The sequence below is a fragment of the Anabrus simplex genome, chromosome 1 (genome assembly GCF_040414725.1).
Source record: "Anabrus simplex isolate iqAnaSimp1 chromosome 1, ASM4041472v1, whole genome shotgun sequence".
Lineage (NCBI taxonomy): Eukaryota > Metazoa > Arthropoda > Insecta > Orthoptera > Tettigoniidae > Anabrus > Anabrus simplex.
In genome coordinates, this window is record NC_090265.1 from 40381243 (window position 1) to 40409120 (window position 27878).

General features: G+C 36.8%; 1 protein-coding gene across 1 annotated transcript in view; it reads left to right on the forward strand.

Moving 5' to 3' along the window:
* Fas1 (fasciclin 1) overlaps window positions 1-27878 on the forward strand; it is a 219556-nt gene that overhangs the window by 145911 nt on the left and 45767 nt on the right. The window contains exons 8-9 of the mRNA XM_068226527.1: window positions 6734-6976; window positions 25791-26005. Coding sequence (XP_068082628.1) covers window positions 6734-6976; window positions 25791-26005 — 458 coding nt within the window. The remainder of the gene's footprint in view (window positions 1-6733; window positions 6977-25790; window positions 26006-27878) is intronic.

The following is a 27878-nucleotide window of genomic DNA, read 5'->3' on the forward strand; positions in this document are numbered from 1 at the left end:
AAGCATCCTTTCACAGTTTCTGAGCTGTCATGTGAACATTTTTCCCTACCTAAAATTTAGGATACTTTTAAAGATGCCTGTTTTGCCTTCTCCTGTTATGTGATAATTCATCTCATACATCCTTAAACATTCTCTGATGAAACCTTCAGCAGTTTAACCTTCCATGTAGTTGTTACATCACTTACAAGTGGAAATTATTGTTCATGACTAAAATGCTTACTGTTGAAATGCTGCTTTAAATTCCCACTTTTAATCAAAGCAATTATCTGATTGCATATTGAATATGTGTGTTTTGCGTGTGTACATTCAGGCAAAATGAAGAATTATTGGAGTTCCCATTCAGGCTTGAAGATGCAGTTTTCAGAATTCACTTTACATCTCTTTTAGCCACTCATGAAACAAAAGTTCACTGAAATAATTGAAAACGGATGTATAAGGAATGCATTGTTTTTACATTTGTGTACAGAGCAAGGAGCAGCCAACTACTAATTGAGGCAGGGAAGAGGCCACAGTCTAGAGAAAAATCACAATAAACACTTTTTTTTTTTTTTTTGCTAGTTGCTTTACGTCGCACCGACACAGATAGGTCTTACGGCGACGACGGGAGAGGAAAGGGCTAGGAGTGGGAAGGAAGCGGCCGTGGCCTTAATTAAGGTACAGCCCCAGCATTTGCCTGGTGTGAAAATGGGAAACCACGGAAAACCATCTTCAGGGCTGCCGATAGTGGGGTTCGAACCTACTATCTCCCGAATACTGGATACTGGCTGCACTTAAACGACTGCAGCTATCGAGCTCGGTCAATAAACACTTGTTGCCGTCTGTAGAGCAAATAGGAAACCTGTTTTAAAATTCAGTAATGCTATATAGAGTAAATATTGTTTTAGGCCAGAGAACATTTAAGTTGTACATTATTCTCTTAAGATTTTTACTGTTGTTAATTGTATTTTTTCCTCTCTTTCTTACTTTTGACATTATTCACTATGCAGGTCCAGTGGGGAGAGGGGGAAAAGACATCAGTGTCCAGATCTGGACGAGAGTCCACCATTTGGAGAACCCTGTTCTATATAATTCTAAATAAAGCAAAAGAATCACATTACTTTCCCTATCAGTACAAAGTTCACCTTCGTCCTTGAATTTCTTTTTACCAATAAGGAAGGATATACCAGTTAGCCTAAAGACCAAGAGAGAGAGAGATACACAACTTAGAAACTGTAACTCTAATGAAGGCAAATTCACACACAACATGTGATGAAGAAACATGCTGGGTGTGGGCCTCAGAAATAAGATCAGGTCAGAAGAACACAAGTGAATGATGTGCTAGAGAGTGGGGGTCATATTAAAACTTTAGTAGGTTTGACATATGGCTCAACAAGACACTGACAGATGGATCCCAAGGAGACTGTGGGAATATAAGACGAATATTAGCAGACCATGGAAGTGATGACTGGATGACAACTAGGCGGTTGAAATCCAATTATAGCAATTGCCTTAAGACAAGATTGGAAGTATAAAAAAGGAGTCCTACAGTGAATGAGAAGAAGAATGCAGAGAAGCCCAAGCAAGGAAGAATTTTATGAAGAAGAGAAATTTGTACACACCTATCAGAGATATGCATGTTAAAAGGCTTTTTTGAAGAAGTCTGATGCATTGTAGTACTGAATTAAAGTGAAATAAAAACAATAACTGGTGCAGAAAGAAAGAGAATATTGGCTTGGTATCATAGAAGAATGTTGAAGATGAGTTGAGTAGATTGAATTACAAATGAAAAAAGAAAATAAGATACTGAATCAAGTCAATGACAGAAGAATAATTAGGTGAAATTCAGACAGGAGATTAGTTAGATTGACAGCACACATCCTGAGATATCCAAGACTTGTTCAACTGGTTTTACATAGATGGAAGTGTAAAGGATAAGAATGGTAGGGAATGATCACCAGTAATATGAAAAACAGGTCAGGATAGATATTGGCTTAGTTATGCCATAATGGATAGCTTTTCCCAGAATAGAGTGGCATTGAGAACTTCATCAAACCAGTCTATGGACTGCTAACCCAAGCAGTACAGCCTCTGTGCTACTCTGTGAAGACAGGCTTGAAGATCTGGTCATTAATCAAGAATTTGTTATTGAAATTATTCAGTTAGTCAATCTAGTCATTACAAAGAAATTGCTTTGAAATCACTACCAATTCTTGTATAAGAATAGGTATACTTACATAGAATAAGTAATAGCAAAATCATTGGCAATTTTTTCCAGTTTGCTGACCTATAAGTTACTGAATTATCTTAGTTCTTTGCTGTTCTTGTGGTGGTTAAAGAAATGTTAGTTCTTGAGAAGAAAACAAGAGAACATTTCCGTTTAGATCAGAAACCTACGTTTACAGCCTGGCTACAAGCTTTTACAAAAGCCAAAGCTCTTACATAAAGTCTTAAGTCCATTTCAGATAATTTGACTTGTCACTTCTTCAAATTATCATTACTTTACTAGCTCATATAAACACAACTCTGGGCAGTGACCTTAGATGTTAGGCCCCTTTAAACACCAAGCAAATACAACTCTATTTTGTAGCATTTTTTATGTGGAAGTCATCTTACAATCTTTCTGGGACTGTTGTTATTTTCAGCGACTTTTCTTGTGCTCAGGATATTTAAAAGTTTGTGCTCAGCATATCCTTTTACATTTTGGTTAGCGAATTGTTATTCTTCTAATTAAACCCTGCTATTAGATCAGCTGTATCCACAGTCAAAGATGCTCATTTTCTTTTACAGAAATATTGTGGTTCTCCCTCTGTTAGTCCACCATGTTAATGATCTCATTGCATTTCTGATTATTCTTTGTAGAAATCTTTTTTTGTTTTTTTGGATGATAGCAGTTGCTAAACTTCTAAGAAAATTTGTAATAATAGACCATTTCTCTGCAACGGATTACTTCGGCTTCTTATGTGTTGTTTTACTGCTTCATTGAACCAAATTGGTATGTAATATTAACTTTTTCCTTTTATTACCATTACAGCCCTTTGCTGCCAATTTATTCATAAAACAATTAGCTTTGCCTGAAACAAATGAAATAGTATTTTGCTCTTTTTAAAGATAACAACTTGTCATTATTTTATTTGGGCTTGGATAAATTTGTATCCAAGATAGTTACTTATTTTAGAGCAAATTGAATTATCCTTCTTTTATTTTTACTTTTTTAACCATTGCTATGATTCTGTGTAAATATTATACATATTAAATATATATATATAGCATCATAAATGCTTTCTATCTGCAGTTTTCTCAAATTATTCTAATTAGGTGTAAAGAGTGATGCTTTATCAGATAGTTCACAGATATCAAACAATAGACATGCCAGTTCCTACTGCTTGCGTTTGCTTATCGGCTTGCCATCCTACAGCGACCGGCCTTGTACAGGGTCCAGAACTCTCTCGCCTCTGTGTTTTTATGGCCATTGCCAGTCACTCTTGGCTCCAGGCTCGAGTCATATCAACATACTGATAAAAAAAGAATCATGTAACAAGCTCTACAACACAGCCTAAGAGTTAAAAGTGATTGCAGTGTGTAACCTGGGAGTTATTGCTGAATTAATTGGCCTGAAAATATATTTTATTCTGTTATAATTTCTGAAAGTGTAAAGCTTTGTCAAATTGCTTTATCCTTCAGTGTTTTCACATTCATTTTTTATGTTTTATTTTTCATGTCCAGTCATGTGTAATATATTTCAGATCCATTATTAAAATTGTCACCTGTATATAAAATACATATTGTTTGCTTTTGTTATAAAATTGATAGAGTTTCCTAAGCAAAATGTGACAAAGAAATGAAAATGCAAGGTGAGTGAGAGAATGTGCTCCTTGTGGCCCACGAGCGTAGAATTCTGGGCCCAGCAGTAGTGTGTAGTAGTGTTTGATCCTTTTTTGTTAAGTGTTTTATATTTATTGTGTTTTTTGATTCTGTCATGCTATTCAGTATTATGTAATTTCTGCTGGATTTTATGATTTCTGCAAACAATCAGAGCTAGATTAAAGACAGTCCCAATATTTCTTTCTTATCAATTTTTAACCAAGTCCTTCATGTTGAACCAATGAAAGAAATATGACTGAATGGTTCTTTGGTTCTGCTTCATAAACAAAAAAAAATGGAAAGTAGTGAAATATCTCATTCCTCATCTCTTAAAATGAATTTTGGTTTGATCATTAATCTTGCTCTGTGTTTATATACAAACTTAAATATTGAACATTCATTATTTATTGAATGTGTAATGCATCTCAATTTTTCTATAAATTTCTGGTGATATTAAAATTATATTGAATTATCTGCTTGTCAAATTGCAGTTTAGATGTGTTTTAGTAGTTTCCTTGTCCATAAGTTTCTGGATCCTTCGTATAAAGAAATCGTAATTGTGGATTTTATGATCTGTGGTGAACAACAGTTAGAAACTTGAAGTGAATTCTAACAAGATCGTGCTTTGATTTTCTGAGGATTGATGTAATTTCTCTTCTTATCACATGACCATTTTACTGTTTTTATTTTTAACTTATAGCTACATTTACTGATCGATGCCATCAGCAAGTTTTGAGTAGTATGGAATACTACTGTAACAGGTTGACTGATATGGTAATACTATTCAGGGGAAGGCATTGTTCATAATTCTGACAATATTATAGGAGATCAATGTAATATGAATGAATATTAGTATAAAACCCCTTTTGTAATACACAATTAATATTTTAATGTCAAATTTGCTACATCTCTCCGGAAATAAAATTGGTAAATACCTATTTTTAGCCTTATAAGTGCCATGTATTCCACTGTGGGATGCTAGATGAAAAGTTGCAAATTGGAGTTGTATTTTATCAATGTCATTAGTAATGAATGTCGACATTAATGCATCTATTAAAGGAATTATTATTAATCATATGACTTTTCAGTACATTGATTGCATAATAAACTACAATTTAAAACTTAAACCCTAGGCATATTCAGTTGCCTGATTTAAGAAAAATATAAGTCTCTGTGTTAAGAAATCTGTTGATTTAAAGCAAACAGTAGCAATGTTAAAACACGGGATCCCATTAGGTCTCAAAAGTTAGCTATGTTGGGCATGATGGTTACCACTTGGCTGTGTAACCCACATGCTCTTCGCATGAGGAGGAGCAGAAGAACTGCCCAGCATACTACAAGTGAGCTCCAGCTCAGGATGCCTTGTCAGTGTTCCTTGGTCTAGCTGGGGGTACTGACTAGGTCGCCCACGTTCAGATTCCGATAAGGCATTTTGATTTGATTGATTTAAAACATTTCTGAGATGTATGTAACAAAACAAAGAAATTGAAAGAAAATTGAAAAGAAAGGAAATGTTTGATTAAATGGTGCATTTTACTTTATTTATTCACTGTTCTAAGTCATGTTTAGACTCTCGGTAGTAATCTGCATTGTGAAGATCAACCATCTCCAAGAATATAAACATATACTTGGGTGCTAAAATATGACAAAACAAGAAATCAGAGATGCTAGAAAGAAAAATGATAGTTCTTCAGCTCTTACCTTCAGAACATAATTCAGTAAAAGTCTCTATTTGAAACTGATAATCATGAAAGCACTATCTAACTGAACATAGAATTGTTAGACACTGGCAACTGCAGAGCAGTGGAGATATCACAAAATACAGTTACACTAATGCCATTCATTTGATTTCCCTAAATTTATAGAGTAAATTGTGTGTGAACACCAAATGATGATCTTGACATTGCTAGATATGTTTACCATGGCTGGAACAAAGCTTCCAAAACTTGATGTGATAAAAATGAAATGGCGTATGGCTTTTAGTGCCGGGAGATCCCAGGACGGGTTCGGCTCACCAGGTGCAGGTCTTTTGATTTGACACCCGTAGGCAACCTGCGTGTCGTCATGAGGATGAAATTATGATGAAGACAACACATACACCCAGCCCCCGTGCCAGAGAAATTAACCAATGATGGTTAAAATTCCTGACCCTACCTGGAATCGAACCCGGGACCCCTGTGACCAAAGGCCACAGCACTATTTAGCCATGATGTGATGGTACAGTATAATAACAGACAGTTTACTAAAGATCAGGCTAATTACCCATGAAAAACTGCTTTAGAAATGTTTATTTTATTCCATACATGATTATTCTTTTAAAATGATTGTATCCTTCTAAATTTCATCACCACTTACATCATGATTTTTAAAACTCTTAAATAATATTAAAGATTGATGAGATATTATTATTTTTGGTCACCCTAGTTCAGAGGTTGAAAGAAAATGCATATAGCACTTGAAAGTTTGTTATTAATGTAATTGTTAATAGATATCACCCAAACGAATCATGAAAATCTCTGAAAATAAGAAGCAAGTTTCATGTAGAAATTATTTAGGTAAAAGGAATGAATTTATTTTATGCAAGGGAATGAATAATATTAATGGCAAAGATTTGTGCCATTGAGATTACATGGATACGGATTGTATACAAACTAGAAATGAAAAATTCATCTCAAACTTTACATTTTATTGCTCATTAATATCAGCAGAACTTCTTTAAAAGATTGAGTGTCTTCTTTGTGAACTGCAGAAATAAAATTTTGTCATAAAACGATGATTTAATTTTTAGTAACCAAAAATAATGGGTTAAAGTAGCTTGCATAGTTATCCCACCTTATTGTGTGGGGCACTGGATTGCTTGTATTTAAACTCTGTGGTTATCTTCCTTTTTTAGGAGAAAGAAGATGGCCCTCTGTATAAGTTTTATGAAGTAATAATGGACTTGGGTGGAGAGTTCATGACCAATATTACCAACATGAAGGAGTTGACTTTGTTTGCTCCATCAAACAGTGCATGGGGCGACACCAACATCAACAAACTTCTTAATGATCGTAATAAGTTGCGTGAAATCCTTAATCTTCACTTGGTAGCAGAGCGGCTGCCCATTGATGTCATCTTGGAGCAAAATAAGAATATGGTGGGTAATACTATAAAATAACTTACTGACATTGTGTTAGTTGACAAACAGCTTGGTTTAGCTTTGTTTTCTTGGGACTATTTGATTTTTGTGAGGAGTACATCACTGAAATTATTTCATACCATGTAGAATAAAACAACTAAGAGACATTCTAATAGATACAAATATAACATCACTGCAAAATTTACTTTAAGAGGCATGTGTGTGGTGAAATGTACAGTTGCAATAATTGAACAGCACTTCCTATGGAGAAAGAGAATTACATTGTCAGAACAGATGGGGCAGAATACCCTAATTCCTATTTTTCTTCTGCCATTTTCCCCATGCCCAAGCGATATCACGGATGCAGTCTGTGTTGCACGTGTAGAGTTGGCCCAGTTTTATGGCTGGTTGTAAAGTGTTTGGCAGTGTGGTATGTTGTGTGTAAATAAGGAGGTAAAGCCCTTGCAGGACCAAGAATGGCACTTTGTGCCACCAAATTCTTTTTCATTTTTTAACATATATCTTTGAGCTGGAATTAGTGTCATCAATTTCCTGACACCATTGTAATTAGGCAACCAGTGTTCATCTATGTATACTGTGTCAGTAGAATCATGTTCTTGCTGTTCGCTTTCTTCCAGTAACTCAGATCTTGAGAAAATCTCTTATCAAGTGAACCCTGTTCTACTCCTCAGTCCAGCTTCCTAGGTACCTAAACATATGCACCTTTTCACCTTGTTTGCCATAGATTTTCAAGTGAATCAGTGTACCTCAGTTCTACTGATGGCCATAACCTTTGTCTTTTTGGTGTTAATTCTGAATCCAAGTGTGTCATGCTTGGTCACTATCTTGTCTATCAGATGTTGTAGACCCCCCGGGTGTCAGCAGAGTTTACAGTGTCATCTGTGTACCTTAAGTTATTCATCAGCCTACCATTAGTTAACCTTAATTCCATCTTTTGCCTCTTGCAGTGTACCTTGGAAGATCTGCTCAGAATATAAGCTGAGCAGAATTTGAATTTGAATTTGAATTTGAATCACCCATGTCTCATAGTGTTTAGTCCTTATAGACAGAGATTCCTGGTGTAGGCCTAAGTCAGGTCTTCATTGTTTATCTCTTTAGTGTAAAAAATAGTGCATCAGATGTTTCATGCAGTCAAAAACACAAGCATAATATATAAAGTAGAGTAGATGTAGACAACTTTTGCAAAAGTGTCAGTAGACTGACTAAGACTTCTTGTGTACCAAACCCTTATGGAAACCAAATTGTTCATAGCTTAGGTCTATTTTATATTTTATTATTCAAGAACTTGGCTCATGAAACTAATCAGTTAGAAATGGTTACATTTGCTGGCATTTGCTTTCATGGAGATCTATATAAAAACTGACTTTACCCACTCTTCTGGAATGTAGCCTGACTTGTATATACTGTTGAATAAGTTCACCAGTAAGTCAGTATTGTTTTCGTTAATCAGTTTTGGGACTTAAGGATGGATATCAATGGGGTTGGCTGCTCCACATACTTTTAATAGTGTTATGCCCCTCCAAACTCCATAGATCAGGATTTCTGGTCTGCAATCTCCATCATTAGTTGTTGCAACAGTGCCAATTCCACATCTGAATGGATTCTGGACATAATTGATCCATTCCTCTTCCATTTCTTCCCAGCTAGAAATCAGGTACTTTGCTTCGTTTAAGAGCTGAGCGTGTGGGTTAGTTCTAAAATTGCCTGTTACCTTCTTGACTTTTTTAATATTTGAATATTTTGTGTGTATTCTGTAGGTCTAAAATTTCTTGACATCTTTGATACATCTGTGCTTTCTTTGCTTCTACTATCTTCCTTATCATGGTTTTTCTGATTTCACAATATTTCCTTTGGTCTACATATTAGAACCTCTGTAATAAGTTCATCAGGTTCAAGATTTCCTCTGTTACCCAGCCCTTCTTACGTGAATAATTTCTTAATTCCTCTGTATGGGACAGTGCAATAATCAGTGCAGCTTTCAGCTGTTTCCAAAGATCTTCGATATCATCTTACTAGATGGATCTCTCTCTTCTCTTCTTTATTGCTTACTTTTAGGTATTGAAGTTTGCTATTGTGTATTTGTGTAACCTCCCACCTTTTCTCTGGGTTTCTCAATGCTACTAAATTTGGCCTCCTTTTTACTTTCTGATGTATCTTTTCTAGACAGAAGGAAATCTACGTCGCTAAAGAGTTGTGGTCTGATTCTACATCTGCCCCAGGGTAGGTTTTCACACTCTACATACCATTCCTGTAACTTTTATCACCAAGAAAATACTCAATTTGGTTTCTGACTGGATGATTTGGAGCCTCTTGAGGCACTTCCCAAGTGTGTAGTCTCCTGTGAGACCATGTATTCGAGATCATCATATTCTCTTCTTGGCAAAATGCTACCATACCAGCAAGTACCTATTTTTATTTCAGTCTGTCAGATCATATTCTCCTATACAATTTTCATATCCCTCTTTATCCATATTTGCATTAAAATCACCCATGACCATTGTGATTTCCTGTTTGCTTGTGTATGACTGTAGAACCTGTTAATCTCAGTTTCAGATTTTTCAGCTTTTAGGGCATATAGGTATTTCAGTGATATATATATATTTCTTGGCACGGCTTTTAGTTGTAATAGCATTGCTTGGTCAGAATATGGGACGAAGTTGATAAGAGATTTCTTTATTTCCTTGTTCACTATTATCCTTACCATTTAGATTTTGGGGCAAATCATTGCCAGGATAGTTCACAGTGAAGTCTTTTACATCAGTTGTTCCTGATCCAGGCCATCTAGCCTCACTGATTCCAAGTACATTCACTGCCATTCTTTGCATTTTCTATATTGCATTATGGATTTTTCCAGACATGTACAAGATTCTGACATTCCATGTACCAGTCTTCAAGGTGTCTTTCTTACACAGTTTCATTTGGTTCTGGTCATTCGTCATGGAGATTCTTAGCACCATTTGACCACTTAAAGTCTGCCACTGACTAAGTGCATTTTCTTTACTTTGTATTACCATGACTGTTTCCCTCGAGAAGACTAGAGTGGTAATTTCTCCCCGCAGTACTACCACCATATATGTTGACTCAGCTACGTCCATAGTTCTCTAAAAATGGACCTCTGCTGAAATCATTTCCTGTAGAGTGATTCTCAGTGCTAAAAACTCCTGCTGCCTTCTTCCAGGTATTATGCTCCTCACCTGAAGAACAGACATTGAAAGCTACTTCTCACCTGAAGAACAGACTCTTTTGTACCATTTCCTCTGTTTGGGACCCATACTCCCACCTGAGGAGAATGCATTCAATTGGATTTGTTTGCTCCCCAGGCTGTCAGGTTATTCCCTGCACCCAACGCTCGGCCACTCTGTGTTGAGTTGTTTGCTGTACAGTCTATTCCATAAATGTAGCAAGGTTTTCCTTGACTAGACAACAATAGAAATTGCTTAATAGAAATTCTATTCAAGGTTAGCACTATCACCATAATAGTTGCACATTACTCATCTTACTTCCAGGTTATCACCAAAGATCTTGAAGGTGCTCATGCAGAGAATATTCTGTGGTCATCCACTGTTCTGACAAACATAGCTTACAGGATAAGAAGTAATGCAGAGTCCTTCGCATAACCACTGCCTCTAAAACACTGAATGGTAGCTTACTTAATGTTCATCACTGCAATTTGATAAAAATGATAGAAAACAAAAGTTAAGAAGGAAAGGTTATTTATATTATCTGTTGAGACAATAACCAAACTGTCAGAAATTATGTGAATCAAAATTATGAGAAAAGTTTGAGCCAACACTTCACAGTGCTCTTTTGGAACGGTGCAGTAGGCAGATGGGGCATTCCAATCCACAATCGGCTGCCTTGTAGATGAAGTAAGGGACTGCTAAAGGTTAAGGGAGTTAACCCTGACAGAAAATCCCTCGACTCTGTTAGGCCTTGCAAGTCGGCAGAAGAGAATAAAGAGGGATTACTTTCAACAATAATAGAACAAGCCTTAGATCATAAGGAGGCTTGTTCATTCCCACACTTGGCCTGCTGGAATGGAAAATGCTGCCAAGCCTACTGGAATGTAGTTTATGGAATTGAATTCCTGCATATCTGGTTAACATTTATAAGTGTTTGAATGAGAGCAAACCTTGTCAGTAGATATACTGGCATGATAAAGAAGTTTCTTTTTTAAGACTAAATTCCAATATTTCTTAAGACCTACAGTAGAATAAGTGATGTTAAACATGTAGTTGAATGATAATCTGTGTGATTATTTCATTAATTTAATATTCTTTTTAGACAAAGGATCATACATAAAACAGTGGTCATAGTAAACAGTGATTGATATACTGTATAATGTTTATACATTATTTCTTTCCTATAGATTAATTTAACACTATGCTGGATGTGCAAACATCTTGGGCCACATGCTCAAGATGTTCTTTTAACATGTGGAAGCTCTTTTTTTTTCTGACTGATCATTAGAGTTGTACAGAAAATGCATAGAAAATTGTTTATAGGAAATTTTAGACTAACTTATGTTGCTCCTTTTGTGCCCACTAATTATTGGCAGATATGAAACTTTTCTTATTTAAATTCTATATACAGCTGTTCTTCTAACAAAAGTTACAGGAAATGGTTTGTTGTACAGTATTGTCTATGATGGTAGGTCAGTGTAAACAAATGGAAAGTCACCCACCTGCTGGAGGGGGCAGTGTTACTCTAAACAGCACAGATCCCTAACTTTGCCACTTTATAAAGTTACAAATAAATACTCTTCCTTGCTCAGTTATTCCCGAACTATCATGGCTCCAGTAATTTTGCTAGTCAACAGGGATCAAATTTTTGGTATATGCCAGGCAGATATACATGCAGAATAAATTGCACATGCAATGCCTTGGGATGGATAGAAACCTGCCAAGCAGGTGGTGAGCAAGTCCTACGAGACCATTGAAAGGCGAATTAATGAAAACAACAATTACTGGATCTGATGACCTAGATGTTAGGCTCCTTTAAACAACAGCATCTTCATCATCAAGACAGTTACCACTCCTGAAGAAGAGACTGCTGTTGTTTGTGCAGTTGAGAAAAATCCTTTTGTACAGTCAGCAACATGATTGAGGAAATTTAAGTTTCTTAGTGTGAAAATGTTGTTTATATTTGCAAAAAGTAATGTAATGTATTTTGTATCAGTAATTGTTTTATTTCCTTTATGGTAATTTAAATAATACTATACATTATTTGATTACATAATTTGAAAGTGTTTTTCACACTAAAGGTAATATTTTAACATTCAATATACTCTGCTTGAAAATATTTAGGTGTTATTTGTTAGGTAAGATCATATTTATTATAAAGATGTTATGTAGTTAATTTCTTTTTGTTTTATTGGTTGAAGTTCCTGAAAAGTTTTACTTTCATACAACTTACACACAATAAAAGTAATCTAAAGTTATGAATAATATTGAAAGACATAGATTTGTAATAAAATATGTATTATTTAAAATGTGTTGTGCATTTAATGATAAACTAATCTCCAAAACCTAAATCTCTGAATAACCTGTCAACATAAGACACCTCAACGAACGTGTCTTTCGAACACAGGCATTGCGAAGGAAACTCTTGCTTTGTTTACATTAACCTACCATCACTGATGATGCCAGTTCATGAAACTTTCTACTGAAATTTCTAAAATTGAAATATTGAAATCATTTCATCTTTCAGAGATAAAGAAATATATTTATTTCTGCTTCCCATATCTGGTGGCTGCAAAGACAAATCTTAGTAAAAATGTGATTTATAGAATTACAAGTTCACAAAATGTACATAATCATCAGAATATTAATGCTTTCTGTTATCAAAAATATAAAGCATGATTATAATAGTAAAACCAACAAATACATAATAGACATGAATGTATTATGAAGTGTAGACTCAAAACTTTCTAATAACTGAGCTGAGATTCAAATAATTTCTCTCTTGCTAGTACTGAAGATAGGTTTAACTCATAAATGTGTTGTTCCAAGCTGTCTGGGTTGTTTTTGTGCATGTTATTAAATTATGGTTCTTGGTAAATGTGCATCTAAATTTTTATGTGAAAAAGTATGTTGTTTGCTTCTTGTGAATCCTAGATTGTAATACAGGTTGGTGGAGGTGTTTTTGATTCAGAAGAACTTGCTGGTATTTATATGTTGGCTTATGTAGTTGTACAGCAGTGAAAGTGCATAAGTCGTTTACTGTGCTTGTTTGAATTCAAATACTGCATGCATGCTTTCTTCAGAATGTGGTTGACCTCTTCTAGACCTTTCTTGTGGGTCAGCATAGTAAGAACCTGGATGACATGTAACATAAAGGTTTTGCCAAAATTTTGAGTAGGATGTGAGGCATCAGCTTCAGATGAGAGGGATGTGCCTTACAAGTGGACAGATTGGCTTTATAGGATGAACAGTTACATCATAAAAATGATATTCGTTTTTCTGCCATAAAATAATATTGCAATATTTAACAAATCATAATTTGTTGCTACAGTTTAAAATGGAATGTGATGTTTCAAAGGCCTCAATTGTAATGAAACTTGGTATGATCAATTAACATGTTGGCTGCCAGAGTGATACATTGTACCACTAAATGAGTTTCTTGTGAGGCCACGGGGGTTACAAAGTACCGCTGATAGGTGTTATTATATGATGTTCCCTGCTGGGCCAGCAGGCTGCTGAGCTGTTGATTTCACAATGATAGCGTACTGCTATGGCCGTGCATCAAACCCTGGCATGCTTGGTTTCCAAATTATAGTTTTCATTTTTTATATAACTTATTTCAAATTAAATTTGGTAAAGTATTAGTCTTGCAAAATGTAATAGATCAGCTTGCAAAAGGACACTACTTAACACAATTCTTAGACTGAAAGAATAGCATCATAATCATCCGAGTTGTGAAAAAAATCCAAAGAAAGCAGCTCGATTCGTTCTAGGTGATTTCCGCCAAAAGAGTAGCGTTACAAAAATGTTGCAAAGTTTGGGATGGAAGACTTGGGAGAAAGGAGACGAGTTGCTCGACTAAGTGGTATGTAATACCGATATAAATGGTCCGTTATTGGACAATATAAATTTTTTCCAGCTAACTCATTCCTCATTCGCCCCTCTGTGCTAAGTGAATAGGGGGGATGAGGTAACACTCATGCCAGCCCCGTGGTGTAGGGGTAGCGTGCCTGCCTCTTACCCGGAGGCCCCGGGTTCGATTCCTGGCCAGATCAGGGATTTTTACCTGGACCTGAGGGCTGGTTCGAGGTCCACTCAGCCTACGTGATTAGAATTGAGGAGCTATCTGACGGTGAGATAGCGGCCCCGGTCTTGAAAGCCAAGAATAACGGCCAAGAGGATTCGTCGTGCTGACCACACGACACCTCGTAATCTGCAGGCCTTTAGGCTGAGCAGCGGTCGCTAGGTAGGCCAAGGCCCTTCAAGGGCTGTAGTGCCATAGGGTTTGGTTTGGTTTGTTTTGGTTTGGTAACACTCGTACTTTTTCCTTTCCCAAAAAGTACATTGTTCTGGCAGCTCTGTGCGCACATGCATTGTCATAATACAGCAGAAGGTGCCCACTCTTGGACTTCACGTGACCTCCATGTGGCGAGGACTTTGGGAAGACAATTATTCACGTATCATTCAGCATTGAATGTACGACATGTGTCCAAGGTCAAGGGGTAAGATGCCCCATTTTTGTTAAAAAATAAAAGTTGCCATCATCTTCTTTTCAGAGCTCTGACTTCGCCACCACATAAAAGGCTGTCTCTTCGATTCAGGGCCATAATGGTAGACGTATGTTTCATCACCTGTGACAATATTGTAGGTGTCTTGGGACTGCTCTCCATTGAATTTTTCTGGCATGAAACGACACCAGTCCACTCTCGCCTCCTTTTGGCTTTCTGTCAGAGAATGTGGCACCGAATGGGCACATCTCTTGGTAAGGCCTAAATAATTGTGAACGATGGTCTGTGCTGCTGTGGACCCAATATTTAGGGTCTCTTCAATGTCAGGAAATGTAAGATGTGGATCTTCTTCGATCATTTTCCTCACAGCATCAATGTTTTCCTGAGTGACAGCTGTTGCTGGGTGACCAGGACATGGTTCATTTTCAATTGACTGTCGGTCCCTTGAAAACTCGTGAAACCGATTTGGAACTGTGGCCCTAGAAGGGGAAGCCTCACCAAAAACACATGCAGAGAAGAATGGCATTCTTCGGCACTAAAATTCTTTTTATAATCATAAAAATTCATTGCATGAAAATCAAAGTGTGACAGATCCATCTTGCACCGTGTCTGACTCGCCATGTCTGCCTGTGCTTTCTTCCTGCGATGTGGAGGAACCACCGCTGGGAGGGGTTGGGTGCGCACATGTTCCAAGGTTGAGAAACATCGCTCTATCAAATAAAAAGAATCCCATTATCCCCAGAATTACGGTTTATGGGCTACTAAAAACTTTTGGTATAGCCTTCGTATTCTACCTTCCCCACCCCCAGAGAAAAGAAACACCCTTATCCTACGATGTAATGATGATGTGTCTTTTCCGTTACCGCTGTACACAGCATGTCATGTTCATATAAAGAAGAAATCATTTGTAGTACACAGCATGAATTCATTGATATAGTGATTTTTGTCTACATTGAGACTCTATATACTCTTAATAATCATGTTCTTCATTGTTTGATTATATTGCAAGTACTAAATCCTGTAGTGTGACATCATTTCTTGCAAATAAATGGTGAATTAATTTAGTAAATATTGTTGTATTGTTACCAAGCTGGTTTATTTTGGCCTGAACAAACAGGTAAGTGTTGCTGTTGTTGTTTTATTACTTGGGCATGAGCTTGCTTTTATTGCATTTTGATATTTTAACCTTTGTCTTAGGCACTTCTTGAAACCCTAACAATGATTGGTTGTTCTGAAAGGAATGTTGTACTATTAGTGTAATGCAGTGTTTAATGTGGTAAAGGATAATAAAAAAATTCTAAAATTTCAACATAGGAAATACTTTTTTTTTCCACTATGATTCTAAGGAGTGTAAGCGAATTTATTATTGAGGAAGGTAAATACTTCATAAGCACAACATATTAGGCTTGCAGTGAGCCAGAAGGATAAATGCAGAATCTGCTCCAAACCATCCAAAATTACTGTATACTTTGCTGAACAGAGTTTTAAAAAATCATATAATGATGAAATAAAAATACATGGTATCCACAAATTATTTGTTTCTGTGGCATCCAATCAATAAATCAATCAATCAATCAATCAATCAATCAATCAATCAATCAATCAATCAATCAATCAATCAATCAATCAATCAGTCACTACTGATCTGCATTTAGGGCAGTCGCCCAGGTGGCAGATTCCCTATCTGTTGTTTTCCTAGCCTTTTCTTAAATGATCGGAAAGAAATTGGAAAATTATTGAACATTTCCCTTGGTAAGTTATTCCAATCCCTAATTCCCCTTCCTATAAACAAATATTTGCCTCAATTTGTCCTCTTGAATTCCAACTTTATCTTCATATGTAAAGAAGTATTCCTACTTTTAAAGACACCACTCAAACTTATTCGTTTACTGATGTCCTCCCACGCCATCTCTCCTCTGACAGCTCGGAACATACCATTTAATCGAGCAGCTCGTCTCCTTTCTCCCAAATCTTCCCAGCCCAAACTTTGCAACATTTTTGTAACGCTACTCTTTTGTCGGAAATCACCCAGAACAAATCGAGCTGCTTTTCTTTGGATTTTTTCCAGTTCTTGAATCAAGTAATCCTGGTGAGGGTCCTATACACTGGAACCATACTCTAGTTGGGGTCTTACCAGAGACTTATATGCCCTCTCCTTTACATCCTTACTACAACCCCTAAATACCCTCATAACCATGTGCAGAGATCTGTACCCTTTATTAACAATCATATTTATGTGATTACCCCAATGAAGGTCTTTTCTTATATTAACACCTAGATACTTAGAATGATCCCCAAAAGGAACTTTCACCCCATCAACGCAGTAATTAAAACTGAGAGGACTTTTCCTATCTGTGAAACTCACAGCCTGACTTTTAACCCCATTTATCATCATACCATTGTCCACCGTCCATCTCACAACACTATCGAGGTCACCCTGCAGCCGCTCACAATCTTGTAACTTTATTACTCTGTACAGAATAACATCATCTGCAAACAGCCTTATCTCTGATTCCACTTCTTTACACATATCATTGATATATATAAGAAAATATAAAGGTCCACTAATACTGCCTTGAGGAATTCCCCTCTTAATTATTACAGGGTCAGATAAAGCTTTGCCTACTCTAATTCTCTGAGTTCTATTTTCTAGAAATATAGCCACCCATTCAGTCACTCTTTTTTCTAGTCCAATTGCTCTCATTTTTGACAGTAGTCTTCCATGATCTACCCTTAGATAGGTCAATCGCAATACAGTCCATTTGGCCTCCTGAATCCAGGATATCTGCTGTATCTTGCCGAAATCCTACAAGCTAAGCTTCAGTCGAATAACTTTTCCTAAACCCAAACTGCCTTCTGTCAAACCAGTTATTAATTTTGCAATCATGTCTAATATAATCAGAAAGAATGCTTTCCCAAAGCTTACATACAATGCATGTCAAACTGACTGGCCTGTAATTTTCAGCTTTATGTCTATCACCCTTTCCTTTATATACAGGAGCTACTATAGGAACTCTCCATTCATTTGGTATAGCTCCTTCAACCAAACAATAATCAAATAAGTATTTCAGATATGGTACTATATCCCAACCCATTGCCTTTAGTATATCCCCAGAAATCTTATCAATTCCAGCCGCTTTTCTAGTTTTCAACATTTGTATCTTACTGTAAATGTCATTGTTATCATAGGTAAATTTTAATACTTCTTTAGTGTTACATCCCCTATCTGGACATTATCCTTGTAACCAACAATCTTCACATACTGCTGACTGAATACTTCTGCCTTTTGAAGATCCTCGCATACACACTCCCCTTGTTCATTAATGATTCCTGAAATGTCCTTCTTTGAACCTGTTTCTGCCTTAAAGTACCTATGCATACTCTTCCATTTTTCACTAAAATTTGTATGACCACCAATTATGCTTGCCATATTCGATGTCACAATACCACATTGTAATAAGTATCCATTGATTGATATTTCAGTCATTAGCCCTCATGGTCGGAGCTAGGGGAACTGCTCCTAATCTTTTCATCCAAATCTGCCACCAGTTTGGCCTTGGCAGAGAACTAATCAAAGAGGACTTGATCACATCCCTGAAAGGTTCCATTTCTATATTATAGAACTGCTTGTATGGCTCAGTATCTTGATCTTGGACTTACCGGGTGAGTTGGCCGTGTGGTTAGGGGCAAGCAGCTGTGAGGTTGCATCCGGGAGATTGTGGGTTCGAACCCCAATGTCGGCAGCCCTGAAAATGTTTTCCGTGATTTCCCATTTTCACACCAGGCAAATATCCGACTCGTTGGCTGAATGGTCAGCGTACTGGCCTTCGGTTCAGAGGGTCCCGGGTTAGATTCCTGGCCGGGTCGGGGATTTTAACCTTAATTGGTTAATTCCAATAGCCCGGGGGCTGGGTGTTTGTACTGTCTCCAACATCCCTGCAACTCACACACCACACATAACACTATCCTCTACCACAATAACACGCAGTTACCTACACATGGCAGATGCCGCCCACCCTCATCGGAGGGTCTGCCTTACAAGGGCTGCACTCGGCTAAAAATAGCCACACGAAATTAAATTATATTAAACACCAGGCAAATGCTGGGGATGTACCCTAATTAAGGTCACGGCAATTTCCTTCGCTTTCTAGGCCTCTCCTATCCCATCATCACCATAAGCCCTATCTGTGTTGGTGTGATGTAAGGCAAATGGTAAAAACGAAGAAAAAAGTGTGGACTTCTAGAACAGTCTGAATTACTTAGTTTATCAGTTCAATGCCTTAATGTTTTCCTTTGTATGTTTATGTGTTCATAGTATGTTAATTCTTTCATCCTCCTATTTTTAACTATATGCATATCAATATAAGGTTTTTAGTTTACTCTGACCATCAGAGCAGCCTCAGTAGTTGAGGGTGTCCATTATTATATTTAATCTAATATTGAACAAAAATACAGAACTCGAATATATGGTACTAAAATAGCTTGAAATGCATACTATGTATGCCCTCCCTGTAAAACAGCAGGCAGTTTTTCCATTCATACCAAAATCTTGTGAAGCATATCTTGAGTGTCATTCCCAATAGGAGCCTTAACATGCCTTCTGAATTTTGGCAACATTCTTGAAAATGGAGGGAAGTAAACATTGTCCCTGATAATACTCCATAGGAAGAAATCAACACAATGAGATGCGATGAACGAACGGGCTGGACATGTGCAGAAGGTGTCTTCAGCTGCTTTATGACCAATCCACTGATCTGGCAGATGTTCATTTAAGTAATGCTGGATGTCCACATGCTAGTATGGTGGGGTCCTGTCTTGTTGGAAAATTAACTCCTTCTCATCTGCTAGTTGTAGCATTAACCAATTATGCACAATGTCGAGATACATGTTCCCTGACAGTCTCCTCAATGAAGGAAAATGGGCCAATCACATGTGTACTGGAAATGGCACATCACTTTGGGGCGGTTACATTCCATCTCGGTGGTAGTATGGAGGTGCTGAGGACCCCATTACCAGACATTGTACCTCTATTTTAGGTGAAGGTTAGAAATAATTACAAAATACATGGTTTTTCATTACTATCCATTTATTTAATGGTAATTTATTGCAAATATAAAGGAATTTTGAAAATATTTGAGAATGTGTAGTATTTACAGCGTGGGTCGTTTTTGACCCCAGCATTCAATTTGACATTTACCGACATAACTACTGTACTTGTTATATATCACTTCCAAAGCACTGAAACACCTTTATCGATAATTTGTCGCTATTCAAAAAGAGTAATGAAAGTTATATGTAAGAATTTTATTCTAAACTAGCAATTACCTGCAGCTTCACTCACGTGGATTTCTTAATTTGATCAAAGTAATCATTTCTCGGCATTGTACTAAGACATTATCTGAAAATTCCTAAAGTATAAAAACTTACCCAAAAATTGAGTTTCATTTACCCCAGAAGTTTTTTAAACGTGTTTGTGGTACCTATTACATTTTGGGGCTAAGACATCCATGCGACATAGAACTGTACATGTGAGAAACAGTCTTCTCTCAAGTTGAAAAAATAAATAAAGTTTCCTTATTTTTAAAGGAGATTCCAAATACCTATTCCTTGATCAATACTTCCCCCACCCCCACCCCCACCCCCATCTAAGTGTATTTTCTGAAAACAAAAATTCATGTTTCTTTATTTTTAAAGCAGTTTCCAAATACCAATTTTTTATGACTGTAACATCTTCAGTTTTGAAGATATAAATATTCTCATAAAAATAATTCAACTATTTTTCACTTCTTTTCACCCCCCCATTAAGTACCTTTTCCGAAAACAAAAAGGTACATGTTCCTGTATTTTTGAAGGACTTCCCAAATACTAAGTTTCTTGTCTCTAACATGTTAAGTTTTTGGCATATAATGTAGATATACAGGTACTCATTTTAGAAATTCACCCACTTTTCCAATTCTTTTCAGCCCTTTAATTGGATTTTCCAAAAACAAAAAATATGTGTTTCATTATTTTTAAAGGAGATTCCGAATACCAGTTTTCATGTCTGTACATCTGTAACACCTTCAGTTTTTTTATATAAATTTATACTCATAAAAATAATTCAACTTCTTCTTCTTCACTTCTTTCCACCCCTCTCCCACCTTAAGTGGACTTTCCGAAAACAAAAAAAATACGTGTTTCTTTATTTTGAAACAAAATTCAAAATACCAACTTTCACGTCTGTAACAGCTTCATTTTTAAGATAAAGTATCCTCATAAACATATTTCAACTCCTTATTTACTTATTTCCAACCCCACACTCCTTACGTCGATTTTCCGAAAAAAAAAAAACCAAATGCTTGTTTCTTTATTTTTAAAGGAAATTCCAAATACAAATCTTCATGTCTGTAACATCTTCAGTTTTTGAGATATAAGTATCCTCATGAAAAGAATTAAACTCCTTTTTCACTCCACTCCCACCTGTTAAGGTGGTTTCCCCCACCCAAAAATGCACGTTTCTTTATTTTTAAAGATTCCAAATACCAATTTCGACGTCTGTAACCTTCAGTTTTGAGATGTAAGTTTCTCCAGAAGAAGAATTCAATTTTTTTCACTTCCTTTCACACTCCCCACTAAAGTGAATTTTCTAAAAACAAACAGTACCCGTTTCTCTAAAAGAGCTTCCAAATACAAATTATCATGACTGTAACATCTTCAGTTTTTGAGATATATTTATCCTCATAAAAGGAATTCATCTCCGTTTTTATCCCCCCTTACCAAGTTGATTCCCCCCCAAAATGCGTATTTCTTTATTTTTAAAGGAGATTCCAAATACCAGTTTTCATGTTTGTAACATCTTTAGATTATTTTATATATATATAGATATATATAGATTCTCATACAAATAATTCAACTAATTTTTCAATTCTTCACTTCCTTTTCACCGTTAAGGGTTTTTTCCTAAAACAAAAGAATACATGTTTCCTTGTTTTTAAAGGAGATTCCAAATACAAATTTTCATGTCTGCAACATGTTAAGTTTTTGAGATATACTGTAGATATGCTAATTTTAAAAATTCACCCCCTTTTTCAGTTCCCCTTAAGTGGATTTTCCAAAAAAATATTTATGTTTCTTTAATGTACAGGAAATTCCAAATACCAGTTTTCAAATCTGTAATAGTTACGTGTTTGAGACAATTTGGAGATATAGTCTTTTTAAAAATTCACCCCGTTTGTCACTCATGTTCATCCCCTATTCATTGGATTATCCAAAAACACAAAAATACATGTTTCTTCATTTTCAAAGGAGATTCCAAATACCAATTTTCATGTCTGTAACATCTTCTGTTTTTGAGATACAAGTCTCCTCATAAAAAGTGTTCAACCCCTTTTCCTCCTTTTTTCACCCCCCTTAATGGGATTTTCTGAAAACAAAAAATACATGTTTCTTTATTTTCAAAGGCGATTCCAAATACCAATTTTTACGTCTGTAAACTTTTAAGTTTTTGAGATATAGATATCCTCATTTTAAAAATTCACCCCCATTTTCACCCCTCAGTGATGGAATATCCAAAAATCCTCCCTTATTGAGCACCTACACCCTAATATAGATTTATCTCCAAAATTTCATTTCTTTATGTCCAGTAGTTTTGGCTTGGTGATGATCAGTCAGTCAGTCAGTCAGTCAGTCAGTCAGTCAGCCAGCCAGCCAGCCAGCCAGCCAGCCAGCCAGCCAGCCAGCCAGGGCGTGTTATTTTATATATACAGATGGAATTAAGTTCAAAACTCTGTCTTCCAGTAACCTCAAAACAGGTTTTATGCTGCACTTCCCAAAGCCTACATGCTTGGGACCATTTCTTGAAAATATTTATATACATTCCGGAATGTCCCTTTTGTATTACTGAGTGATCATTAATGTGGAAAAATGGTATTACACCAGAGAAATAAAAGCCAAGCACTATGGGTCGTATATGAGCCACTGGCCTAAAATGGATTAACATTTCAGGATAAATGAAATGTTGCTTCATCACTCATAATGATACATTCTGGCAAATGCTCATCTCTTTCCATCATAGCCAACAAGTTCTTACAGAACTCCCACCACTTCATTTGCTGTTGTGTAATCTTCCATACTGTTGATTTTGCTGAGTCGACTATTGATTGGCTCTCGGCACTGATTGTTGAGAACTATATGAGAAACTTTCACACACTCGATCAAACATCTCTTCAATAAGAGGTGGGACATCCTTTCTCTTAATGATAGGTGCATCCTCGTGTTGCAAAACTGTTAATACCACCTTTGGATTGATGAAAAGGGAGGAATATGATGTTCAGATTTCTGTTGGAATATTCAGCAAACAGCAACAGTGATATTCAAGCATACAGTAGATCAGCTACAATCTATTGATAAGGCAGCCATTTTCTCAAACAATGATATTCACATTTCCAGTCAAATAACAAATGACACTCAGATGGCAGTCAGTCATCATCATCATCATCATCATCATCTGGAGCAGTTTCCAACCACAGGCTGGGTCTGCTTGGAACATAAGCCTCCCCATAATTTTCTGTCCATCCACCACCTGTCTTCCAATTCCCTCCTCTTGCCTCATTACTCCTCTTTACACCTTTCAGCCATCTCTCCCTCACTCTTCCTGTAAGTCTCCTTCCCTTCCATTCCATTTCTAACATCTTTCTTGATATCCTGCCTTGTCCCATTCTCTTAACATGTCCATACCACCATTTCCCAAACTCTCTCATTTCTTACTCTGTCCATTCTTGTTAAATCTGCTTGACACATTTGAAATTCATTTCCACTGCTTGCATTCTACTTTTATCCCTCTCCTTGATCACCCACTTTTCTGATCCATACATCAAAATTGGCACAAAATAAGTCTTGTAGATAATACCTGTACATCTCTGTGGTACATCCCTATTCCATCTCAATCCTCCCATACTGTTAAATATGGCAGTGCCGGGCTGAGTGGCTCAGATGGTTGAGGTGCTGGCGTTCTGACCCCAACTTGGCAGATTCGATCCTGACTCAGTCTGGTGGTATTTGAAGGTACTCAAATATATGTCAGCCTCATGTCAGTAGATTTACTGGAACATAAAAGAACTCCTGCACTGTACGCAGCAGAATGCCTTGCAATGAACAGAAAAGGGCTGATGGAGAAACTAGAAGCTAAAGAAAGAAAAATCCTGAGAAAGATTCTTGGACCAATCAAAGAAAATGGTGAGTACAGGAGACGACACAACAGCAATCTGTACCAGCACATGGAGAGGATAACAGACACGATTCGGAAAAGGAGGATTAATTTTTATGGCCATATAGCACGCATGAGCAGACAGGGACAGACCAATAGGATCTTCTCCTACTTTCTTAACAAGAAAACCAAGGAACCCTGGTTTATCAAAGTTGAAAAAGACCTTCAAGAAATAGGAATCACACTTGAAGACATCCAGAAACGTGCTCCTCTCCGCAAAAAGCTCCAGGGATACAAGAGGTTCCAAGAAAGGCCAAAGTTGAAAACAGGCAAGAAGTGGACTGATGAAAGAAAGGAGGCTCACAGAACAAGAATGCGTGAGTATTGGGAAAGAATTAAAGCTCAAGGATGCAAACGGTTGAAATAACGTGGTCCACAGCAGGCCGAAACAAAGAAAGAAGAACTCCTGCGGAACTAAATTCTGTTCCAAAAACCATAAAAGTAGTGAGTGAAACTTAAAGCAAATAATATTACTATTGTTAAATAAGGCAGTAAGAAACTTCAAATATCCCCTTTTCAAATTGTGGTGATTTTATGGTGTGTTGCCTCTGGAGTGCCCTGATGCATGTCCTTTTAATGACACCCGTGGGCGACCAGTACATCTGGGGAGGGGGGGAGGGGCATTTTTTTATAATGAGATAGAGAGTGGGTGAACTCTGAATGTTGGCACGTACCATACTCCTGTTGAATAACACCAAGGTGTCTACTCAAGGCTTAATGTTGCCATTCGACAGATCAATCACCATCACCATCAACAGCATCATATACTTGCACTGCACGTGAACACTGTGGAGAGGTTTGGAATTGATTCCAGGCTTTTGACATGCACTCTACTACTTAGAAATTTTACACTACCTACTCTCCAATGAATCTTTTCCACTATCAGGACTAAAACCTGCTAACCATGGTGTCAGATAATAGAGATTGATGCCGTAATGATCAAGAACATCAGGCAAGGGTTCAAATTATGATAGTATAAAATGTCTGTTCAGTATTAGTTATAATATAGTCTTATATAATTGTCCAATAATTAGTGGATCCGTGGTAGAGTGTTGGCCTCTGGATCCCAAGATAGTGGGTTCAAATCCGGCAGAGGTAGTCAGATTTTTGAAGGGCGGAAAGAAGTCCATTCAACACTCCATGTCGTACGATGTCGGCATGTAAAAGATCTCTGGTGATACATTTGGTATTTACCTGACAAAATTAATTAAATCTCAGCCATAGACGCCCAAGAGAGATCCGGTTTACTCTGTCTGCCATCTAACGGACCTAGAGTAAAATGAAATGTCGAAATTGATGAGCAGACAGCCAGGTGGCGTCAAATAGAAATGTCTGCACACGGTAGCTAAGGACATACGATTTTTTTTTTTTTTAGTGGAAAGTGGAAAGCCGGTATAGTCAATAACCATGATCAACTGTGATATTGATTGTAGGAACATCATAGTTAGTTTTAACTTTGCAAAATCCCTTTTATTTGGTTTGGGATGGATTCTGCAATTAAGCTAAGTCAGATCCCCTTTTTATCTGACTCTTCCATTTTAAATGTAAATTTTCTTTGCACAATTAACATAAGGATATTTTTAACATTTCATTCTGTTTATTCTTTGTAGCTAAGGATATGACAGAATATATCTTGTCTTATATAAAACTGTCAACTTTAAATGTCATAGGCTAATATCTTTATGATCATTTTTAAAAAGGAAATTGTTCTTAAAATTGGCCTTCAAAAGATTAGTATATGTGGCTACAAACATATTTATTGTAAAGTATCTGGTGTTTTCTGGTAGAATTGTGGCATGTTGTATGTTAACGTAGAGTAGCCGTAGCCATTGTTGATGTTAGCCGAGTGGCGCCATGTCTGACTCTAGCTGTTCCAGGTCCCTACGGCTGCCGATCATCACAAGAAACTCTACTTCAATGTGGTAACCAGGGAAAACAACCAGACGCTGACTGTGGAGGGTGGTGGTGTTAACGCAACTGTAATTCAGCCCAACATTGCTGCTACCAATGGCATCGTTCACATCATTGACAGAGTGCTTGGCGTGCCATACACTACCGTTCAAGAGAAGCTGCAAACTGATCCCATGCTCAAGTGAGGACATTTTATTTATCTTGCTTTTAAGTTATATTTTCAGCAATGAGTATAATAGTGATTCCCAAATCCCTGAAGAATGCAAATATCTTCTTCTTCTTCTTCTTCTTCTTCTTCTTCTTCTTCTTCTTCTTCTTCTTCTTCTTCTTCTTCTTCTTCTTCTTCTTCTTCTTGCAACACTTTTCCTACACACTGGTAGGGTCACAGGTATGCAGTGTTTGTTCCACATGTGAACTCGGCCTTGTTTTAAAACTGGATCCCCTTCCTAACACAATCCCTATATGATGTACGATATTCACTGTCGCATGTTTCTCTGGTGGTTAGTGGTGGGGTGTGTTGTGTGTAAGGAGACAAACACAGACATCCAGTCTCTGAATCAAGGAATAAAAAAGATGTGGGTAAAGTCTCCAGCCTGCCTGGGAATCGAACCTGGTACCCTCTGAACTGAAAGCCTTAGTGCTGACCTTTCAGTCAAGGAGCAAATAATTATGGAAATATCTTAAGAAAAAAATTAAGTTTTCAATGTTGCATTTTATAGTTTGCATTTGGCAACTGGTTCTATACTTCTTTCTTTCAAATTTCAAAGCATAGATAAACCATCATCACCTAGGAATACTGATAGTTCTCAGGTGGGGTTACTGTGGATATATCATTTGTTCCCATCCAGAGGAGGGAGAGTATTTGTGTTTGTGAGATTAAGATTTAGCTACAGCACGTCTCAAATGGGAAGCAGTTTCCATAGTGGCCAATGAACTGTAAATACTAGTGCAACATTGCCAGTGTCATTCCCTTCTCTCACTCACAGTGTCTCACCCAGTCTGGTGCTGACCACAGTCATGTTAACATTAGCTGAAGTCAGTACAGGTTAACATATTAAACCAATAAACTATTATCAAATACATTCAAATAATATGAATTAGGACATTACCTGTTATTTTATTCCAGTGGAACAGCTAGAAGTTTGTTGTCACTGTCATTCTTGTCTGTTTCCTCTTTGTCATTGTTCACTTCATCATAATCTCGGTAACTTTCATAAGAGTCCTGTAAATTGTTCATAATTGATTCTAAAGTGTTATCTCATAATGTTTCTTTCTTGAAGTCTTCTTATAGTTTCAAATGTGTTGCACACAGGATTCCCAGTCTTCCTGCATTGCATTATCAAGTTCTTCATTAGTGAGCTTTTCTATGTCTATTAACTTAAAAGTTGTGTTATTATTTGCAACCCATTGCTTTACTTAAGGGGGGCAATGGTCTTAGATGTTAGGGGCCTTTAAAAAACAAGCATCATCAGCAATCTTTATTGAGACCATATTAACCAATTGGGTTTGTACTGGCAATGGTAAGCTGGTCCCACAGGGCAGTATTATTGGCCCTTGGTTTTCATAATACTGTATCTATAAATGATAAGAGTAAAGAACTGGAATAACAGATAAGACTTGTTGCAGATGAGGTTATCAATCAATCAATCAATCAATCAATCAATCAATCAATCAATCAATCAATCAATCAATCAATCAATCTATCTATCTATCTATCTATCTATCTATCTATCTATCTATCTATCTATCTATCTATCTATCTATCTATCTATCTATCTATCTATCTATCTATCTCTACTGATCTGCATTTAGGGCAGTCACCCAGGGGGCAGATTCCCTGTCTGTTGTTTTCCTAGCCTTTTCTTAAATGATTTCAAAGAAATTGGAAATTTATTGAACATCTCCCTTGGTAAGTTATTCCAATCCCTAACTCCCCTACCTATAAACAGATATTTGCCCCAATTTGTCCTCTCGAATTCTAGCTTTATCTTCATATTGTGATCTTTCCTACTTTTAAAGACACCACTCAAACTTATTCGTCTACTGATGTCATT